Source organism: Hippichthys cyanospilos, chromosome 11 (genome assembly GCF_059441005.1).
Source record: "Hippichthys cyanospilos isolate Australia breed blue-spotted pipefish chromosome 11, RoL_Hcya_1.0, whole genome shotgun sequence".
Lineage (NCBI taxonomy): Eukaryota > Metazoa > Chordata > Actinopteri > Syngnathiformes > Syngnathidae > Hippichthys > Hippichthys cyanospilos.
The window spans coordinates 15,591,052-15,614,110 of NC_142379.1; the positions used below are offsets into that span (position 1 = coordinate 15,591,052).

A 23,059-nucleotide genomic window follows, 5' to 3' on the forward strand; every position below is an offset into this window, starting at 1 on the left:
CAGCAAAACCCTAATGATTCATGCAAAATGCATTGTGTCCGGCTTAAAAAAAAAGCTCATTCTGAAAAAAGGAGGGGCGGGCGGGGCTGGGCATACAATTAAGTCCGTTCTCAATTCTCATCATTGGCTATTTTATATATATATATATATATATATATATATATATATATATATATATATATATATATATATATATATATATATATATATATATATATATATATATATATATATATATATATATATATATATATATATATATATATATATATATATATTTTTTTTTTTACACTGTTCACTGTCAGCAAATCTATTGTAATACATTATTTTGATCGCATAGAAATCCAGCCGGCCAAACAGCAAAATTCAAAATGGCAGCACGTGAACTAACATAAGATATTTAAATATTAAACAGTTCAATTAATAAAAGTATAAATCAGATAATATAAACAATAAAAGACGGAGTGCTTTGAGAGCTGTTTTTTTTTTCCAAGTTAATAAAAAATGGTATTGCGTGTAATGGAAAGTAATAACGTTTTACTCAAACATTAGTATTTATTTTGTGTAAACAATTACTTTACCCTGACCGAGAATTGAATCAGTATCTCTATACGTAGTGTGAGTACTTTACCTAATTTTATGTGTGAGCATGACTTTGCACATTTTTCATGTTATTATGGTAAAGCCTCTTCACTTATTCACCAATATTCATGTTGTTCTGCTGTGCAGACTTGGGAAGGCGGGGTGTTTTCACTTAATGGGCTTTTTCTCCATTGCGTTAGAAATATAAACACTTCTAAAATCAGGGGGGAAACTTAGAGGAGTAACTGTCTTAGTTTGTCATCGATACACAGTGTGTTCCGACGCCTCGATTACATAACCGTGACCCCTGTTCTCGAATGCCTCAGCAGTTATATATCATGGTAGGTTACAATAGTATAATGACATTAGGTAATGCTTTTTCTGGGACAGTCTACTTCCAAGCACGTGTTAGTTTTAATGTGTTTGGATTGTAAAGAAATCGTTTGATGCCATACGCAATCAAGTGTTTAACCATAGCTTCAAAAATACACTCGAGTGCAAAATTGTGCGGAGGGATGTCACGCTTTATGGGATTTATTTTGAATTAAAATAAAAACATAGCCACCCCCACTGTAAGTACAGTGATGGTATCGTCCTACATGGCGTAAAGTTTCCTTCCGCATCGGGAGCACTGTGAACGTGAGTTCGAGAGGCGTAAAGGTAAGCCTGACGACTTTCCCGTATTGTATTGATTTATCTTTATTGTGACTGAATGGCAGTTAATGTCCCTTACATATAGGGAGGATGTGGTCGACATGAACCCTTAAACGTGGAGTACATGTTCAGTTTTTGACCAAAAGTAGCTGAACGATGTTACGCAATGTGCGGCTAAAGTCAAGTTTTCGCCACCTTTGTGTGATTGAACACCTTATGCCATGTGCTAGCGAAGTAATTTGTCACAAAACGAGTGTTTTGTATGGCGCGATGCTTTCATTCTGTCTTTTTCCCCAGAGACTAATGCTGCTCAAAATCAAGTCTTGCTAGCTAGTTATTTGAAATTGTGTATGTGTACCACTCAAATTACATGTGAAGCGAAGTGGCCAAGAGTAACGTGTTATGTCAGCATTTTCACCATTTGCACATTCATCGATCCATTTCGATTGGCGTTTATCCCAATTTTCTATTTAATCTCAGTGAAAAGGTGAAGATGAACTACGTGTGTGTCCAATTCATCGTTCCTTTGAGCACACCGAAGGCTACAGACATTTAAAGCCTCATTCATAGGGTTTAACTAGCAGCAAACCAAAGTTTCACATGATGGTGAATCCATCCCTTGTGAGTTGGTACGGTTATGAAAGAATCGATAATGCTGCATGCCTGGTAATGAGGGGTGCTTCATTTGAGGGAATCATTCAAGTTTCCCATCCCAAATTCCATGAAAGTCTTGCTTCAGAGATCAACTGCCCACAACTTGATTCAGTGGTTGTCTTTTTTGGCTTGAAACCTGAGCCAATTGATAAACATTCAGACAGACAAACATGTCACACTTGTTGGAGCCAGTATTGCTTTTAACCAGTTTTTTTGTTTTGTTTTTTAGTTTAAATATGAAACAACGCAGAACTTTACCATCAGTCGCAACATCGTATGCAAAGGAAAACTGTTGTGCTTTTTAATCGTTCTTTTACATTTTCAACCCCAGGCTTGGAAAGAAATACATTGAAGAATAAATCGAAAAATACTAAATAATGTGCAAGTTTTGCATAGTCTGAAAGCAATCAATTTGTAAGTTTTACTAACAGTACAAAATAAATGAGTGAAAATGCACTTACAGTTCTTGGGTTGAGTGTAAACCCACCATTCAAATACGAGACTGTTGCCATTGATCAATAGCATTTCAACTTCATTTTCCCCTAAAATGTTGTCTTTTCTTCAATTTCACTCACTTCAGATTCTTAATGTTTTTTCCCCCTGAAAACAGATCTATCTTGGCTTCAGTCTGGCATTTTACCTAGTGTGTGTTCACTTTTTATAACCATTGTATCTCTTCCAAGGCTGACAATCCTCTTGATAATCTTTAACAGGAATTCATGCTATGTCCAACTCGTGATCTGATATTATGTGATTGCCATGCTGCATAAAATGTTATATTTTGATATTTTCATTTGTGAGTACAGGAAAGTTGTTGGCCTAAACTTTTAAAGATGATTTTGTACGATGAGCCACATATGGAACTAGTTCACGTTCATGATGGCGGATTTATTTTTCTCTAACAGATCTTGCTCTGGCCACTTGTGCAGGGACCTTGAGATAAGAAATCTAAACAAACAGCTAGACTACTCAACAGTTTTCTAAATAATGTTGTAGCACAGAATTCTTTAACACATTCATGTTTTTAAACTTTATATCAGCATCAAACAAAAATATTGATTGAAAAGAATATGTTGAATGACAGGCTTTGTCTCTAAAAATAAAGTTTGTGAATAGTGCCAGCCTTCCACATACACACACACACATATATGTGTTAGGGATGGCATGAGATCTTGCAAGCTCAAACGCCACGTTTTCTCACAAGATTAATTTCCTGCTTCGATTACTTTTAAATGATCTGTGGGGCCACATCTTTGTTTTCTATTTGAGGAAAAGGCTGGTAACAGTGACTGCTGGCCAGCTGTTCAAAAATGCCTTCAAACAAGCAAGCAACAATAAGAAACGTATTTGCATTGCAAAAGTGGACCCATCACATACGAGAGCTACCAAAATAACACGGGATGTTGATATGTACATCGTGCTCAATAAGAACCCATTTTGGATGGTGGAAGGCAGCTAAGTCACCCTCCCTGAGCCATGGTATCAGCTACTGTCATAATCCCATGACCTCCGACCAACAGCAGACCAGCATTGTAGTGACACGTTGCATGGAGGCATTGACGGCAACTGAAAATAAGTGCAATAACCTTGCAATAACCAGATTTCACACATTGCTTGAGTCTGTTACTGTCCTAGAAAGTGGGCTTGTGCAACCAATTACAAATAGGGAAAAAACAATTCTTGGCAGTCCTGTTTATTTGGGGACAGTCTCGTCATATTGGTGCATATTGGTGCATATCGGCCTGTTTTATAAATCTTACAACCAATAAAGTCTGTTATTTTATGCCTCTGACAAGGTAGCGGCACAAAGGACCGTACAACAATACTACCCTGAGGATCCCCTGCTCTATGAAGCTAAGTAGGGTCAGTCCTGGTTAGTACTTTGATGGAAGACCACCTATGCCTCACAAAGGCAACACTGTCCTCCTCATAGCAGCATCTGATTGGTTAGCCATGCAAGAGCTAGAGCCAATCAGTAATGAAAGCCATCCAGTCATGTAGGACGTGACAGACACGAATATGTGACAAGTACACCCTGCAGATGTCAAATTTAGCCCATGTCGGGCTTATTGACTCCCTTTAAAAATGAGAAATATTGTCAATTTTGGACGTATTAAAAACCTGATGTTTTATCATGCATTTCCTCTGATTTTGCCCAGATTAATCCTTTCAATGGCAACTATAAAACAGTGTGCAATAGAAATGTTTGTGTTGGGACCCCAAAACCACCAGGGGGCACTACTGGACAACTAATGACATTTGCAAGCCTTTCAATGGCTTCATTGAGTGCCTTAGTCCAGTGGTCCCCAACCCCCGGTCCGGTACTGATCCGTGGATCAACTGGTACCGGGCTGCGTGGGCTGCACCCAAAATATTGTTTTGGAGATGATTTAGTTTAATGCTACGTGCACACCGAACGCGAACGAGGCGAAAAAGCGGAGAGTTTTGTACCGTAGTCAATGGAGTTCGCGTGATTGGGGGAGGGGGGGTGAATGAAGGGGGATGTTTCCCCATAGGAAAGAGAAAACATTTTGCATACAAATATAAATATATTTGAGAAGCTCTGCACTACAGTCAGCCATCTTTAAGCAGACTTGAAAGATCTGCTCCGCCACCATGCGCCGTTGTTAATTCCACAGTTCAGAAAGCATCAAACAGGAAAACGAATCTGATCTACTGTACATCCAGATTTGCAAAGAAAAAACACTCACATGAATAAGATTGTCCTTCTTTGCTGATTGATTGAATGAGCCCAAAAACTTTAGGTTTTCCTTCTTTCTACCATTGTCATTAAGACAAAAAGAGCAAACACTTTTCCTGTTTATTTGCGCTGTAACATGTATGCAAATATATATTACTGTTTGAGTCAGGATTTCATCAATTCAATCAAAAGTTCAAATGAATACTGTATGTACTCACCCACTGTCAATGTAGCATGCCTCTTACTGGCACCAGAATATCTCATTCTTATTTTTTTTTTTCCTCCTCAGATCTTTATTGCAGCCACTTTCATTACTTGTTTGTTTCTGGTGGTTTTGCCCTCATGGTCTTGCTGTATGAAGAAGCCTCTCCCAATTAGGTTGGAGGCATTTTTCTGTAAATTGACAGGCATACTGGCATTTTAGACTTATATTTTGAGCATGTTTCTGAAGACAGGAAAACCGTTTGGGAAACGTGAAGCTGTGTTCTAATATCTTTGCAACATTTAACAAATCCTGATGAAAAGCTATCCTACACTACATACACACGCGTTTTTACATTAGATTTTTATTTTGGAGGGGGGGTGAAGCACATTAATGGCATTTCAATAAGGTAGATGATTTGAGACAATCTTGTTTTGATTCATGAGTGTGGTCATGGAAGAAAATACCTCATTTTCAAGGCACCACTGTCAGTGTGAATGTAAAATGCTTTTTGCCTGCATGTCCTGCACAGCTTTGATAGACTTCAGCCCACATGTGACCTTGAACAAGATACACTTTATATAAAGGAATTAATGAAAAGTTAACAAAAAAATGACTTTTTTAGTGAGCCTGTGGTTTTCTAGCATGCGAGCCTATAATATTCTGTGCTTGTGGCTCATAACACTTTGAAAAACAAAACATTTACTGATAGACACAAAACATTAACTCAGAGCACAAAAGCCTTTTGCGTTCGTTTATTAAAAAAAGAAAAAGAAAGAAAAACATGCTATTTTTGAAGCTGGACGAGAGATATACTATTCTTTCCAGCCAATTGTCGAATAAAGCTTGCACAAAAGCAGCTATTGTATAGAGAAAGTAAACGCATCGGCCACATCTGTTAATCATCATATTTCCCAGTGCAGTTTAACCGGTTCTGTGCCACTAACGCTCCTGATCCACTTAGACTATTTCTTTCTAAAAAAAAAAAAATAAAGTGCACCCCCTCACACCCCCAACTCATTCAACCGATTAGATATAATTTCAGCTATTTTCAAAGCTGAAAGTAAAAATAACAACTTTGATTATAGTATAACTTTTAGCAATAATTAAACGTAATTAAGTCACTGACAAAATACAAATATACTGTATCTATAGAACAGAACATTTTATCATTTAAATCTTAAGTGATTGTTGTCCTTATGTTTGCAAATAATGAATTCACATTTATTGTTAGCATTATTTTGACATTCTAGAAGGTGTTCAGAACATTTTTCTTTTTTGTCTAGAAAATTGCCGACATGGATCCTGACACCGCCACCCACACAGAACCTATGGCAGATGAGGATGAGCCTCTTTTCAGCAATCTTGACCTCTTCCTCTTCTCTTTAATCGTTGGCCTTGTCATCTATTGGTTCATGTCCCGCAAGAAGCCTGAACCCATCCCTGAATTTAAGAAGCTTGAAACAATGTGAGTCTCCTTCACCCGCTCCTATTTTTTTAAAGCAGTCTTAAAAAAACACACACACACACTCACACATTTTGAGAGAAATATTAAGAAGTGTTACTGTGGGTTATGTGTGTGCGCGTGTGTGTGTGCGCGTGTGTGTGTGCGTGTGTGTGTGTGTGTGTGTGTGTTCTTTTGTGTTGCTTTTTCAAAAGAACATCCACTACCTTTTTTTTTGTTAATGTTTCATAATTAAGATGGTCATCTGCTTTCGTTGTTGAAAAAGTCAACCTGGCTGTTTAAATTGGGACATTGAGTTTTGGGTTGATTGACCATTGAACTGGTTATATAAACAATGCAATTTGAAATCAAGCAATAATACCTTGATTGTTCTAACAAGCTGTTGTTACTGATGCACATGCACTCACTGTCCATGTACCTAATACAAGAGAAGCTACATGGTGGTCAGGGTTGGCCTTGGCCACCCTCACACCTTGGGATACATTTTAATATAAGATCTTTCTGCCATTTATATTTCAATTTATACAATAAAATATATTTCTTTATGTCATGAATCCTTGACTGTGATATGATAAAGAATGATGCATGGCCACCCCTCACTTACAGTAGATGTTGTGCCACCCTGGCCATTCCACAAGAACATTTGGAGCCATGCCCCTGCACACATGGCATTTTGATGTTCTTCACCCTGCCTGCGTGGGTTTTCTGTGGCTACTCCAGTGTCCTCCCACATTCCAGAGCCATACATGACAGGTTAATTGAGGACTTAATGCCCATTGTCGTTTGTCTATTTGCGCCCTGGTGTACCTTTTGTCTTCCACAAAGTAAGTTGGCATAGGTTCCAGTTAGGCATGGGCTGATATCAGATTGTGATGGTATGATAACCTTGAGCAAAAATGTAACTGTATCATGCTATTAAGACTACTCAGTCTGAACACAGTCTATTTTATTTTTAAACAAAATATTGAATATTAAGTATATTGAGAAATTTGTACCATGTGTACTACAAACAGATAAATGAATAATTACATGAACGCATTAATATTCTTCTTGTTTTTCAAATGTTCTTATCCCAAATCCCCTGTCACTGACAAACTATTTTTAAGACCTCCTTATCCTCCATGCATGCCAAAAAGGTTAAAAAAAAAAAAAAGATATGCAGCATATTTTAAAAGGCAACTTGTTGAGTAAACTTTGCAATAACTTGTCAAATTGGATCGATTTCCAGTTCCTAGTAGTAATTTCTTGATCATGGAGGAAATCTCTAAATGGAACTGCTGCGTATGTTTTGGAATCAGAATTGTCTCTCATATATTACACACACATTTATTCTAAGTCAGGGGCGAAGCCAGAAATTTTTCTTTGGGGTGGCCATGGAGACAACACCACCTCAGTGAAAGATGCCTATGCATGTACTCATGCGTGTATCTTTTTTTTTTTTTTTCTTATTTTGCCATGCACAGTGAGGGTTTCATGGAAAAACTACACTTTAATTCTATTAATTTAAGGATCAAGGGCTGGAATAATACTGCATGCTTGTAAAAATGGCAGAAAAATCACAGATATCAAAAATTTCCTTTGGGTATGGTGTAGCCAGAGGGTGAAGGGTGATCACCCCTGGTCACTATGTAGCTCTGCCCCTGCTGTAAATAGGAGTTTTCAAATCATAAGATGAAAAGTTTTACATGTTCTGCAGCTTTCATATTTTTATTGTCTTTGAGTCCTTGTGTGAAAGCTTTCACTGGGCTGTTCCCTTTCTACTGTATGTCACAGCAGACGAGGGATGGAGGCTGGCTACATTTATAGGCCCTCCCCAACCACAACACAAATTATTTCACCACCCGAAACTATGCTCTCACTCGCTGAGGTTTTTTCATTGATTGAAGTTTTGGGTTTGTGTGCTTGATTTTGTGAGCAAGTGTTGGTCACCAGGGTAATGACCAACAAGAGGCATTTTGTTACTTAGCAGACCTGTGGAGGGGAGGGCATACAGGAAGGGAGCATAAAATGACATAAGCGCAAAGATGGTCTTTAAGACTGTGGTGATTACACAACCGTTTTGAAGAAAACTCAGTCTCCATGTACTTGCCGTGCTTTTGTTTTTGGGCCTGAAATCATGAGTTGTTGTGAGCCAGCTTCTTTTGTAAGGCCTTTCCAAAAGGTGGAAGTTGAGTAAAAAGACAAAATTCACAAGACAAGCTCTTTTCACCTGAAGTTACTTTCCCCCCAATCCTTATGCTCTCGGCCGCTTTATTTTTTGTGCGTGTGCGTTAGATGAGCTCCTCTGCCACTGCGCCTTGTCACAAATGGAATCCTTTTATGATAAATGAGGTTGCCATAGCAATAGCATTCCCCTCTCTCCTCCAGTGATGTGGGGGCGGGGGACAAAAACCCACCATTCAGCTCTTTCCCCTTTTAGTGGTCCACGGAGGAGTGGCTTTGGTTAGTTGACTAGCCAAATCCTTAGAATGGATCTTGTAGACTTTTTCGAGCCTAACACCTTTCAGGACGGAGAGGAAAAGGGGGCGGGCCTTTGGGGGGCTTTTCAGTCCCAGAGTGGTTCAGTGTGTGCTGGTGTGAGTCAAAAGTGTGGGTCTGCAGCGCTGCTGCATTTTATGGGAAAGTCAGTTTCCCACCATTGTGTCCACACACTGACGGGGCTGCGGTGTGTATGTGTGTGAGAGTGACTATGAGAAACAGACTAGACTCATGGAGCAGCACAGGAAGAGGCTGAATTCAGATAACGCTGAAGAACTCCGAGGCGAAAGCGGATCTCTTTCTACAAAGCGTTTTACCGTCTTTCTGGACCGGGCTAGTTTTTGTCTGCTTGTGGCTGTGGAGTGTTGACATCTTTCTATTGAAACGGAGCGTGGCGGTTCACAGTGTGGCGTTGCCTAGCCAGCGGTGATCGTGGCCGTGCTGAGCCACAGGGCTACATGCCATGGGCTGTGTTTTCTCCCTGCCAGAAGACAGGAGAGATGCTGCCGAGAGGTCAGTAACCTGCCTTCTTTCCTCCCAATCAAAGATGCACATAAAAAGTAACCGAATGAGACTTAGTTTAGCACTCTTGGTAGAGTTTATTAAGGTGTTCTTTGATGAAATATCAGTTAGTGAAATCCAATGGATTCAAACGTGACCAAATGTTTCCAAAAAGCTATGATATAATGATATTTTCTTTAGGAGTGTTTCACTCCCATTAGTTGTGAGTACCCCCCCCCCCCCCCCCCCCCCCCCCGCCCAAAAAAAAAAAAAAAAAAAGACAAACCATTGCACAACTCTGATGCTGTCATGCTGCATGGGTCAACAAGCTTGTTTTACTTAAAAACACTCATCTGGCTCAGAGTGGTTGTTTGGAAGTGCACAATTATATATTGAACTATTAACTTTAACCATCCCGTAGGATTCATGTCTGGGGGGGGAAGGGTGCATTTCCATTTCATTTTGTGACAGAGAGACACAAGAATGTCAAGAGAGAGAGAGGAAGGGCTTGGAAACACAATATTTGAGATGGCTACTGCACAAAAATCTGCTTTTTACAGTAAGACTTTCTCCTGACACTGTGTTTTTCATGTGCTCAAGTTTGTTGCATTTGATGCAAACAGTTTCAGGACCATCTGATTATGTTCTTAGATTCTCTATTAGATCTGACTGGAATGCTGGAGCTTGAGGGCAAACGTCTGCTTTTAGATTTCCATCTGGTCCTGGAGTTATCTTTGCTCCAGAGTACAAGTGTTAACCACAGGAGCCTGTTTTATAGCGTGTTTGGCATCACATTCCCATTCTTGAATTCTAATTGCTTTCTTTCGTTTACAGTAGTCTTCCAAAGCAGTGGTCTACAAATAAACGAGCATTTTTTGATAACATTATGTATTTTATTAACCGCTCGCAAATAAACATTATCAATCACATATCATTTAAAAGCTATTCAGTGGTTTAGCATGTTACCTGAAGAATTATTGTTTGTGGTTTGAATTAAATATTTTAGAGGAGAATGAGTATGAAAAGAGCAGTTGAATAATGGCCCAACTAAAATATTTTTGTCGCGCCAAAATCCCAAGGGGGAGCTACTAGCTCAAGAAAGCACATGAATAATGTGCGGACTGAAAGAGGAGAGCATGACCTTTGTGACCTTTGAGATCCAGGCTAACAGGTTGAGGACCTCGACATTAATTGTATTTGTTTGCTGTGTTTTGGGCACGAACTACATTAAGCCATTTTTTGGTTGATGCTGGATTACAAAGTATAAGTTATAATAGAATTGCACCGTGAAATAATTACTGAGGTATCTTGACGCATTACCACAATTTGTCTCGTGGTGCTCAGTCAAATTTTGATCTGGTCGTGTTGCAAGACTATTTGCCTTTGAAATCAATGATATATTGTATTATTATTCTTATATTCTTATTATTAGTAGTATTGTTATTATAATATCTGCAATACATAGCTCCAGAGCGCGCAGCTCTGAGTCACAGAAGTTAGCACGTCTGCCTCACGGAAAGGTATCAGAGTTCAATTCCAGCTGGCTCTGGCCTTCCTGTGTGGAGTTTGCATGGTCTCACCAGAGCCTGCGTGGGTTCTCTCTTAGTACATGCATGGCAGGTGTATTCGACGTACTAAATTTTTCTTAGGAGTTATTAGGTGTGTGAATGGTTGTTTCTCTCTGTACCCTGCTGGCAACCAGTTCAGGGTGTCGCCTGCCTACTGCCTGAAGTCAGCTAAAATAGGCACTAGCAAGCCTATGAAGATATACAGCTATAGAACATGGATGGATTATTCCAGAGCCCAAACTCTTGTCATCATAAAACATTTTTGGGTGCACAATCTTCTTTGTAACATTTTAACACTTGTAATTTAAAAAATATAGCTATAAGCACTGAAATTTCCCAAAATATCTGAAGACAACAAAATGTATATGATTGTTAAAAACAATTAAAACATTTAGCGTTGACAAATGTGGACAGGTAATACATAAAGTCACTGAATACTGAAACTGCACTTAATACATTTCGTTTTGTCATGCAAGTTTAGTTTTAGCCACACAGCCAGAGGCGAGCAGGCCATCGGCACCGACACGTGACGACTGACCCAAGTGCCGCACAGTACGGATTGAATGGCGAAAATGCAACACTTCCACACTTGTAAATGCAAACGTAAATGCAAGTGGAATGAAGGACAGTGAAATCAGGCACACGGAAATTGACAACAGGCAACAACACAGCACATGAAGTGGCCTGTCCGCAATACAAGGAAGCCACAGCTGCTTTTTAGGCCGCTCTTTCCAAGGAAAATTCTTGTTGTATAGCGATGTCTTTGCTGGCATTTTCTTTTGTGTTTGGTGGATGAAGTCAAATGCGTACAAGGACTAATTATTCACTCACACATCTGCTAAAATATTTTAGTTATGGAGTTGTATCATAAGCGTAATATGCATTTTTTTTAATGTAATTTTTCTTATTTGGTCACCGAACACATTGTAACGCGATAATGCAATTGAAACGCAAGTCAGTTGTCATAAAGCATGATTACAAGAATATTTTTAATGGCATAGTATTCTATCTGTTTTACCATAACACGTTTTTGTCTTCTTTAGAGCACCCACAACGAGAGAAACGAGTTTCATCGAGAAAATGAAAAAAACAGTAAGTTGTTTATTTGTAACAATGTCACAGTGTACTTGTGTTAAGTTTGGTAACATTGTTGAGAACAATTCAAGAAAGTATTGAACGGTTTGTTTGGACCTGTTCTTTGTTTTTATGTTTTGTCAGATTCACGAAAAATGTACAGTAGTAGGTAGAGATGGGATGAGAAGCAATTTCCACGAGACGAGATGTCTCACGAGATTGAGTCCATGAGACGAGATTTTTGAAATATTTGTTATATACTGTAACACAATGATTTATAAATTTTCAGTTTTCACAATGTTTTTCTTTTTACCAAGCAGATAAATAAAATTAACAAAGCTGTGTGCAAATTGGGGGCCTGCCAAAAAAATTAATTCACACACTGTAAGAATCGTGTTTCTCGTTTACTACGATCGAATCCATTTAAAACATACCATAAAAATGACATTATGAATAAAACAAAATCGTAAAACAATCGTGCCACCTTCAGTCGGTAGTGCACTTTGTTTGACACAGCCGATTAGGGAAGATAATCTTATGCGACAGGATACTCAAAAACAAGAGATGTCGGAAATTCAACCACCCCATCCTCATTGAAAGCAAAGATTGACACCCTTGCAGCATAGTGGAAATGGTATAGACTGCAAAGCCAAGGTCTGTGATACCGTATCTAAAGTTTTTCAACTGAGACAGCTGTACTAAGCTTTGCAAAGAGATTTAAAGGAAAGTCGCCCATGCCTTGACCTAAACAACCAGAGTGGCACCAACATGTGACGTATGGACTTTGAGAGCAATGCAGCCTTTTTGTGTTTTGCAAACTCGCATGACACACAAAAGCCACACGGCCGTAAATGTGACTGCAACAGTACCCTCTGTTGCTAATGCAAGGGGGTTAAAAGTCACGGATGTGGCAACTGACAATGCTCCCGAGAGGCTTGCAGGTACACGGATTAACAACCAGGCACACGTTTCATGCTTTGACCATACTCTCAATTTAGATGCTCACTTGAGAGAGTTAAATTTCATATCGTGTTTGTCATAAATGTACTGAGAAATGTTATCCTTTAGGCAACATTTTGGTACTGCAGATTCATCTTCCAATTTCATATAGGAAGTTTTTGATTACAACTGAGTACATCTGTGTAATCTGAGAATCTGCTGAAACATTGATAAATTTCAAGTTAGGAATAAAACTGTCCAAGTACAGCTAAAACTGTGTTATTATTGTGGTTGTAATATGCAGAGCTCTTTAAAATATTTTGGTTAGCTTTTTAGATTTACATAACTAACTACATTAAATCTATTGTTACCATCATATCTCTGACAGTGTGAATCAAAAGTAATTATTTGCTTTGTGAAAGGTTATAGTGCCCCCCATCCCCCGTCCATCTGGTTATTGTGCATCTCAATGTGGTTACATGCATCTTAAATGTGGTTTCAGTTTTGTGGGCTTTGCGTTCTTAGTGCATCCCACATGTAAAGTATTCCCACTTGACAAAAAAAAAAAAAAAAAAAAGCATTTCATGATTGTGAGGCTCAGAACACATGTAAAATTCAGTACTTAGGACAACACTTAGGCTGGACATGTGCATCATGCTTTGGATTAGGACGAAAGGATGTGGATAATAGTTAAAAATGGTTTGGGTTCAAATCATGTGGTTTTGCTTCAGATAATTCAAATACAATGACGATAGTGGGGGGAAGAAAAACGTTGGCCTCGTTGTACTTCAGTGTGGCTTTGTTGGTCTGTTTTGTGGATTCCCATAGCAACATTTTGTGTAGTATTTACCACCGTTTGTTCTTTTTTTCCAGTCCATATCGACTTTTTTTTCTGTCCTTTGTGCCCCTCAGGGAAAGAACATCATTGTGTTCTATGGCTCCCAGACTGGCACAGCCGAAGAGTTTGCCAACAGACTCTCAAAAGATGCACAGCGTTATGGCATGAAAGGAATGGCTGCTGACCCAGAGGAATATGACATGGTAAATTAACATTGTAGAATATAGGCCTACTTGGAGAGTTATTTGCTTCCTTTTTTTGCTTTTTGGATACTGCATTTCATCAGAGGGAAAAACTCACGTTGGTAGCAAATGCCACGTTTCAAGTGATTCAAATTCCGTCAGGTTTTTGTTTTTGGTTAACTAACAAAAGCCATACTACTTGAATAACACTATAGTGACCTAAGACAATTCCAGGTGCAATATGCAACACATAATTTACTTATTTAGAAATTGTATATTTTGTTACTCACTGCTGTCTGCCACTCTCTTCTTCTTCAGGGTGAGCTGTCTCGTTTGTCTGAGATCAAAAACTCGCTTGCCATATTCTGCATGGCCACCTATGGAGAAGGAGACCCAACAGATAATGCTCAAGATTTTTATGACTGGCTGCAGGAAAATGATGACGAAGACCTCTCTGGACTCAACTTTACGGTGAGGTTTTTAATGTATAGAGCAGTTCTATTCAGTTCAAGTAAATGGTGCCAGTATGAATTGATGTGCCATTCTCTCTTTAAAGGTGAATTTTGTTGCAAGTTTTGACCTACCACAGTAAAAGTTAGTGTCTTAAAGCATTCATTCGGTGGCCCTTGAAGTTTTTTCCAACTCTGAATATTCTGAATGTTGCTCCTATTGTTTCTCTCTGTCTCTAGAGTTGCGCTAGATTGTGAAGAATTCAAACCATTTCCTACTGAGTGCTGACAATTATTTTTAGCCCATTGAGGGGGATACTTTGATTTATAGTCACTCTGCAACCACAATGATTTTGCAAACTTGCATTATTGTTAATTTTGGAATGTTTGTAACATTTGTCATCTTTTAGCAGTTGACAAATTCATTGGTCATTATTACGTTTTCCTTTTATGTTTCTTTTGAAGTCATTACTTATTTTTCAGTTTTTATGAATGTTTTACATCAATCATTTTTGAATTTCGGGCAGTCATTTAATGTTTTAACATAAAAGCTGTTTGTGCATATAGTATTTATGACTGAATTTACACCAGACTAGCCACTGATGATCACAAAGTCATATATTTTTTTTAATCCATATCTCAGACAAGACTGTGAACAGGCACCGCCAATGAATGTCGTTTTTAAAAAGAAATGCAAAAATACTGGTGCCCTTAAATTATTCACCTTCCATTGAAAACGTTTCAAACGTGAGAGTAGTTTGCTAATTAACTCATGGAACTAAAAAAAAATACCAGAAATATAACCGTTGTTTTTTAACTTTTTGAAGGCCCATTCCCAGTATATTCAGGATTTGTACGCTGCAGGTCAAATATGTGAGTGAAACTTTAAATGTGGAGGAGTGAGGGAGAGGGAGTACAAGTTTTTCAATCAATCTGTATTATACCAGGCCAGCTTTATCACTAGCAAGTGCGATCCTGTCTAGGCTATGTGCATGAACTGACTGCTCGGTTGAGAAACGAAACATTTTGAAGACGTCCGCAACAGTTCATTTACAATCAAATCAGGGCCCTAAGAATCAAATGGCTTAGATGAATGGGAATTTTCACATGTGAGTAAGAGCATTCATACATTTCTTGCATTTCTTATTCAAGTGCATGTTTTTTTGTGTACTTGTTCACTTAAGATAATGGTCATTACATTTCTTATATTAATGAGAAAGTATTAACAAAAAGTAGAGACCCATGAAAATGAAACCTTATCATGATGGAGAAGACAGAAAAATGCATTATAGCCTTTACACATGACCATGTAGTACAATCCTAAAATGAAATGTCTAAATAGTTATCGAAACAAGTTGTGCATGTCTGATCAGAATTCTTTGCCTGTAGGTATTTGCTTTGGGTAACAAGACATATGAGCATTACAACGCCATGGGGAAATACGTGGACAAAAGGTTGGAGGAACTTGGCGCCAAACGCATCTTTGACCTTGGTTTAGGAGATGATGATGGCAAGTAAGTGAGAAAAAAAAAAGTCACCTTGCCATTTCTGTTAGTGTTGAGGTTTAAATGCTAGAAATAACAGGAGTCTGTTATCAGATTAGAGCAACATATTTGTGATCGCAAGTATCTAACTTCCGTTTCATCACGCACCCATAACATTTCTTTTTTTCTTCTCAGTTTGGAAGAGGACTTTGTCTCGTGGCGAGAGCAATTTTGGCCAGCTGTCTGTGAGCACTTTGGCGTGGAAGCCTTAGGAGATGACTCAAGGTGCATGTATAGTCGTTGTATTATGTATTTTATATTGTTTGTGATCTTTTGACGAGGCTACCACAGGTATAATCTACTTTATCTTACAACATAATGTTGCGCAAAAAGCTACATGTTGTTTTTTTTTTTTTTTTTGGTTGGTTTGTTTGTTTTTTGTTTTTACAATGTGCTGGACTTTTTTGTAAAGTATGATGTGTAATTTAAGTTTGTCAAGTCTAACTTATGTACTGTCTGTTCACATAGCATACGGCAGTATGAGTTGAAGGAGCACACTGACATAAACATGAATAAAGTGTTCACCGGAGAGATTGGCCGCCTGAAAAGTTTTGAGGTCCAGAAGCCGTAAGTACTGAAGCAAAGAAACTGTCTGCGCCTAGTTTACTGTAGGTCATTAAAGGCTTGCTGCCTCCTAGTGGACATTCCTTCTAACTTCTGCTCTCTGACTTTGACTACGGCGTTTGACATTCTGTATTGGATTAACCTGTACATTTGACTATGTATAAACTAAGACAACTCTAATATGTTTTTTCCCTAAATTTTTTTTAAGATGTTTTCATCATTGCAGCTAACATGCACTCTGATTTACAGGCCATATGATTCTAAAAATCCCTTTTTGGCCCCCGTCACTGTCAACCGTAAACTCAACAAAGGTGGTCAGAGGCATCTGATGCACCTTGAATTAGACATTTCGGGCTCCAAGATCAGGTGAGTTTGAAGATTCGTGAGTTTTAATACTTTTATGAATGAAACTGCTCAGCGCTTTTCAACTTTCTAACTTATGGCCAAAGTCTAATTTGTCATATTCTGTTATCACAGATATGAGTCAGGAGACCATGTGGCTGTTTTCCCTACTAATGATGCAGCATTGGTGAATAAGTTAGGACAAGTCCTTGGTGTGGACCTTGATGTGGTTATCTCTCTGAACAACCTTGACGGTATGGCATTGAAAGCACAAAGTTCTGTGACTCAAACAGTTCTTCCCTCCTATCCGTCATGAAATGTTCCTCTGATATCTTGCACAATCAGATCCCTTTTGTAATTGCTGCAATTGTATGTTTTTTTTCTAGTGTAATTGTTACTGATTAAGTGATGATGGATTCATACTGGAGTGATTTAAATTAAGCTAATGGGAAGTGACCCCTTTCACATCTTGGTTAATAGAATAAAATATGCAGTATATACGTGTGCAGAGTTTCCCCCTTGGAAAATTTTGTGGGGGAATACCCTGCATGTATACAGTCTACATACTGTATATCTCTGTGTTGTAACTTATTATATACATATCAAATGTTGGTTTTTCCAGAGGAGTCCAATAAGAAGCACCCGTTCCCCTGCCCCACAACATACCGCACAGCTCTGACACACTACCTCGACATCACGCACCCTCCTCGCACCAATGTCTTGTATGAGCTGGCACAGTATGCTTCGGACCCCAAAGAACAGGAGAATATGCGCAAGATGGCCTCCTCCTCTCCTCAGGGGAAGGTGAGTGTGTGCGTGCGCGTGCACGCATACCTCAGTATCTTGTTCAAAAACAATTCGACATGGTTATAACGGCCACAAGATAGAACGTTCTACCGCTGAGCCATGCCGCCTCAAAATTGAAAATGACCTAATATAAAACTTTATCATAAACTTGACATGTAGGTTATATCTCCTGTGCAATAATTGTTGGCGTATTTTTATCTTTTTTTTTTTTTTTTTTTTTTTTTTCCTCTTCAGGCGCTCTACCAGAGTTGGGTGTTAGAGCCATGCAGAAACATTCTTGCCATTTTGGAGGACATGCCCTCCTTAAGGCCTCCGATTGACCACCTATGTGAGCTGCTCCCTCGTCTCCAGGCGCGGTATTACTCCATAGCTTCTTCTTCTAAAGTATGTCTGGCTTCAGTAACATGATATGTAGACCACAGTTATTTGTATTTGTAAATTGCATCATTTCTTTCACAGGTTCACCCAAACAGCATCCATATCTGTGCTGTGGTGGTGGAGTACAAGACCAAGACAAACCGTATCAACAAGGGAGTGGCCACTAACTGGTTGAAAAACAAACTGGTCACTGACAATGGTCACAAATCAACAGTTCCCATGTATATCCGCAAATCTCAGTTCCGCCTACCCTTCAAGGCCAGCGTCCCTGTGGTCATGATTGGTCCAGGGACAGGAATTGCTCCCTTCATGGGCTTCATCCAGGAGAGAGGCTGGCTCAAAGAGCAAGGTACTTCTACGTAGACGTCTTGCGATCTTTTTTTTTTTTTTTTTTTTTTTGTCCAAACATTATTGGTCCGGTTTCCACAAGGTTAGAATCACATGTCAGTTTATAAACTGATAAACTGCAATTCAGATGAAGTTGGGGTGTTGTTTAAAACATACAGAAAAAAAATACAATTATATTCATATCATTTTCAACCGATATTCACTTGAATAAACTGCAAAGACGAGATGTTTAACCACAATTCGAATGGTCCTTCACCCGTTTTGCCCAGAAGAAACAACCTCCATGAGTCCTAAAACAATTTGAAATGTGGACTCACCTGACATTTTTGTGTCAACTAAAAAAGGCTTTTCAAATGTACTGAGCACTCGTGGCAATATTCTTTCTAATGCTTTTTTGTTACATGCACTGCCCCCAAATGTATGGATGTTCACAGGCATTCAATGTGTTTTCGGTCTTTCAGCTTACGTGCAAGGATTTCTCAATTCTCAGAATCATTTATTATATTTGTGTCATATTGAAATGAAAGTATTGCAAATCATTGTACTTTTTTTTTTAATATGTTTTGCAAAACGTCCCAATTTAATTTGTATTAGAGTTTGCACTTGACGTTCATATAGTTTATCCTACCTAAACATGCAGCTGTACACAGATGATGCCATAGTCTTTTGGCCAACCTGCCAAAAGACATTATTTAGACCTAGTGTCAACAACTCAGATTTTCAAAGGCACATTTCCAGCATGTTTTTGGTGCAGCCGTCTTTCAACGCACCTGATTCAAATGATCAGCTCATCAGGAAGCTCTGTAGAACTTGATCATTATCCTGATCATATGAATTGGGTGCATCAAAGGAGGGTTGCATTGAAAACATGCTGGATAGGCGCCCTCAAAGACCGGATTTGGATTTACCCCAACTTCGACCCTGTGAAGGGAATCATATATTAGGTTGTTATCATTATGTTCTTAGTTCATTGTTACCCATTTATGCAATCCTAGTTCATCTTGACCCTGTCCTTAGATAGAACTGTTGACGCACGAAAGTGTGAGCCGGGACCTTGGCCCAGCTGCCGGTGGCGCCCGGCTGGCTCTTTTGTTGTGTCTTGTAATCTGCTATGCTTCTATTCAATAAAAGCCAGGGGGAACGGCTGGGCAAGTGGAAAACTGGCGTTGGAAGACCCACGAGTTACATTTGCCCAAGCTCTTTTTTCCCTATGCCGGCGTAGAAAAGTCAATCTTGGCTGGTCTGAGTTACTCTTTTTGCTGTTTAAGCAGCTAGGCTTGTCCTAGTCTTCTTTTCTGAGATTTCTCTGACAGACCCCTAACTTAAAAGTGTCAAATAAACAAGATGTTCCAGGAAATACCACATGCACGGGTGATGTTTCGATATTAGCGCACACATTATTATGTTTGTCTACAGGCAAGGAGGTTGGAGAAACAGTTTTATTCTGCGGCTGCAGACATAAAAGTGAAGATTATCTTTATCAAGAGGAGTTAGAGGAAGCTGAGAAAAATGCAGTCCTGACACGGCTTCATGTTGCTTTCTCCCGAGACCAGGAGCACAAGGTACAGTCGAAGACTATCCCATCACTTAGATCAAATTTGCTTCAAATTAATATATATTTTTTCCGTGTATTAATGTTCTATAGACTGTGGTTTATGTGTTTTTTATTTCTTTGTTTTTTCCTCAATTTTTCGTTTAGTCTCGTTTAATTTTTAGTTTTTGTCTGCAACCAATACAAGGTTTTCTTATTTACTTTTTCCCCTGATTTTCAAGGTTTATGTGCAGCACCTCATGAAGAAAAATAAGGAGCACATTTGGAAGCTCATTCACTCAGAAAATGCCCATATCTACATTTGCGGGTATGCTTTATTCATGTTTCATTCATGTTCTGACTGAATAATTGTTTTGTTTTGTTTTTTTGCCTGTATTTGTGATTTAAAAAAAAAGGGGGGGGGGGGGTGAAAAGAAAATGTATTTCCAAAAAGGCACTGTGCTGTGGAAATACTTTCTTTAGATAGTTTATACCATTTGATGGGTAATTGTCACAATTAGGACAGTCACTTTTGATTGTTTTTGGAATTTATTATTCCGTAGATTATTCCAATGACTAATCAAATACACTAAGACAAGTTTATTTGCATCAACTTGTATTTTAAAACCATTTTCTTCGTTTACTGCGTATTAATCCTTTATTGGTTCTTTATATGATATTGTTTAGCATTTAAAAACAGCAACTAAACTACAATCAAGCAGTATCACAAAGCGTGATTAATATTGAACACACAAACCTTTTTGAAACTGATAAAGTTCCTGGTGAAGTAAAATTAAATGTTTGCTAATTTCAAACTTTGATTCAACACAAATGATAAGCAGTCTGCGTTGACTAAGGAATAATGCTGCACCTTTGTTTGCAATTTTTTTGTTCATGGAGACTTGACAACATTAACGATCCGGTGTGTCTTAACTTTTAGTGACGCAAGGAACATGGCGAAGGATGTGCAGCTTGCCTTCTATGAGATAGCAGAAGAGCTTGAAGGCATGACGCGTACCCAGGCAACCGACTACATCAAAAAACTGATGACCAAGGGACGCTACTCACAAGATGTGTGGAGTTAGAGGCCAAAAAAATCTGCGTTAATCTCCTTACTCAAGTGGTTGATTTTAATTTGTGGCAACTGTTGTTGTTGTTGTTGTTTTTTTTTTTAAGATCCTATTTTATTGTGACTGAATATTGAATATATTTAACATGCTTTCATTTTCATTCTGGTTCATGAAGCTAAAGGTGGTAGCACTACCTCTGCAGGTTATTAGTAAACCCATTGCACAGCTTTATTCTTCTACTCATCTATGTAATATTGTGAAACTGGGTCACCAGCACTTGCCCTTCAGCCTCCTAAAGCACTGCACGGGTTCCCTGTGCTGTTCAAGTTGACTGGCTGTAACAAGGTATAATTAAGGCATATTGCTCTGAAGGTTTTTTTTTTTAAACTTTCAATAGGAATAACAGGATGCAAATGAAATTATGTCATTTCAGTTAACTTGATGATCATGTATTTTAGTGAGTGAATCTGCAGGTTTTTTTGTTTTTGTTTGTTAGCGCTCTTGAAAGAGTGCTAGCTTTAGCACTATGGTCAAACATGCTATTTGCCAGGGATAGGGATAGTGAATATTCGCGTATAATTGAGGCCCATAATAATTGAAATAATAATGGGCAAAAAAAATATATAACAATGCGAATCCATGGGTACTTGAATGACGAGTATGCGGCTGTGTACACGCATTTCCTTCAGACAAGAATACCATCAAGCTTGTTAGAAAATATGAAGATTCTGAGGGAAATAGTTTTAGGTAACTGCCATCAGCGATACAATGCTTTATCATATGACAAGGGACATTTACTGTTTGGTTTAATCTTTAATTAACCTAAGATGCAGTTAGGTGATGCAAAGGGGATTATTTACTGTATTTTATTTCTTACAGGCATGCAATTTAAAAAAATAAGTACAATGCTACATGTTAGAGCATTTTAAGGTCTGACCTGTAATGATGTCTGGCCTCCTACATGTTTCTTTTTTGCATTTGACTGACAAGTAAAATAAAGCGGTTTGTCCATTGCCAGTAACACTGAAACACAGCTGGCTGTACATTTTAATGCAGTTGATGTGTATATATTGTCCACTCAGTTACTTACCACAGTATGGCAAAACAGTTCTCCTTGTACAAGCTCTTTGTTTTTTCTCCAAATTTGAGTGATGCATTGATTGGAAGAGTAAGCAAATGTTGCCAGCCAAATATGGTGCAGCCTGTGCCTTTTAAAAACTGCCTTACAGATTGGATTTGTAAACAATAATAGTTTTCTTTTTTCTTCTTCTTCTTCTGAATGTTTCATGTACTTTAACCAGGCTGAGACACTTTATCGAATACTGTCACTTTTTCCCATTCCTCTTTTATGATGAAATTGTTTGAGCTCAAGGCCTGTCTTTTTTATATTTAAATTAATAAAAATTGAATAATTTGTCAACGTGTTAATTCTTGCAAATCAAGAATTGCATTTTGTCACAATTTAAAGACCACCCACAACTGTGTTGCACAGCAGAGGTTGGCTAGATACAATTTCCCCATATACTGTGCTTATCATTCTAAAAGGAGAAAATTCTGCAGAAATGCTGATGATATCAGACTGAACTCTTTTAACATAATACATTCACCATACAGAACAATGACATTGTAAATTGTTCTGATGATAAAATGCTGAAAATAATAAAAGGTGACTGACTACCGGTATATATTTGTCTACCGAACATGTATGAATCCAAAAAGTCGGTCAATAAAAGTTGTAAAACTATACAAGAATACAGTAAGAGATTAAAAGCATAGATAAGCAATACTCGTTTCAGTCTGGTAAGCATTTAGATTTTAAAATCTAAGTGTTTTCATTTTTAGAACAAACTTGATATGCACAAATAACACAGTTTTCGCAAAGCTGTGGTTTTCAAAAAAGGATCCCTTGGCTCTATTAGCCATAACTTTGGGGGTTTGGAAAATACTGTCACGCACAACAAATTTACATATTTTAGTTGCCAACACAGATAAAACAAACAAAAAAACATTAAATCCATTTCTACTTCTCCCTACCCTTGCTTTTAGACAAAACAACATATCTGGTCATTATCAAAGCTCCATTCATCTAGTTTTAAGTTTTATTCTTACGTTTAGCTTTTAAAGAAGCTTTTAAAATATTGCTGTAAATAACATTTGATTTGGTTTGAATTGATTTAAATCAAATTGT

The 23,059-nt window shown here is 38.2% G+C and overlaps 1 protein-coding gene across 2 annotated transcripts; it reads left to right on the forward strand.

Annotated features, from left to right (window-relative positions):
• Window positions 1-1,109: 1,109 nt before the first annotated feature.
• On the forward strand, window positions 1,110-22,291 carry porb (P450 (cytochrome) oxidoreductase b). Of its 2 annotated transcripts, XM_088428059.1 has the most exons (16): window positions 1,110-1,242; window positions 6,080-6,261; window positions 11,849-11,897; window positions 13,731-13,859; window positions 14,157-14,309; window positions 15,677-15,801; window positions 15,967-16,056; window positions 16,300-16,398; window positions 16,645-16,761; window positions 16,873-16,991; window positions 17,360-17,541; window positions 17,779-17,928; window positions 18,004-18,271; window positions 19,687-19,832; window positions 20,044-20,129; window positions 20,742-22,291. In XM_088428059.1, the coding sequence occupies exons 2-16, from the start codon at window positions 6,092-6,094 to the stop codon at window positions 20,884-20,886; spliced, it is 2,028 nt and encodes a 675-aa protein (XP_088284185.1). In that variant the 5' UTR covers window positions 1,110-1,242; window positions 6,080-6,091; the 3' UTR covers window positions 20,887-22,291. The 2 variants fall into 2 exon arrangements, with proteins under 2 accessions (XP_088284185.1, XP_088284186.1); XM_088428060.1 differs by lacking the exons at window positions 1,110-1,242; window positions 6,080-6,261 and adding an exon at window positions 8,864-9,249.
• Window positions 22,292-23,059: the final 768 nt, after the last annotated feature.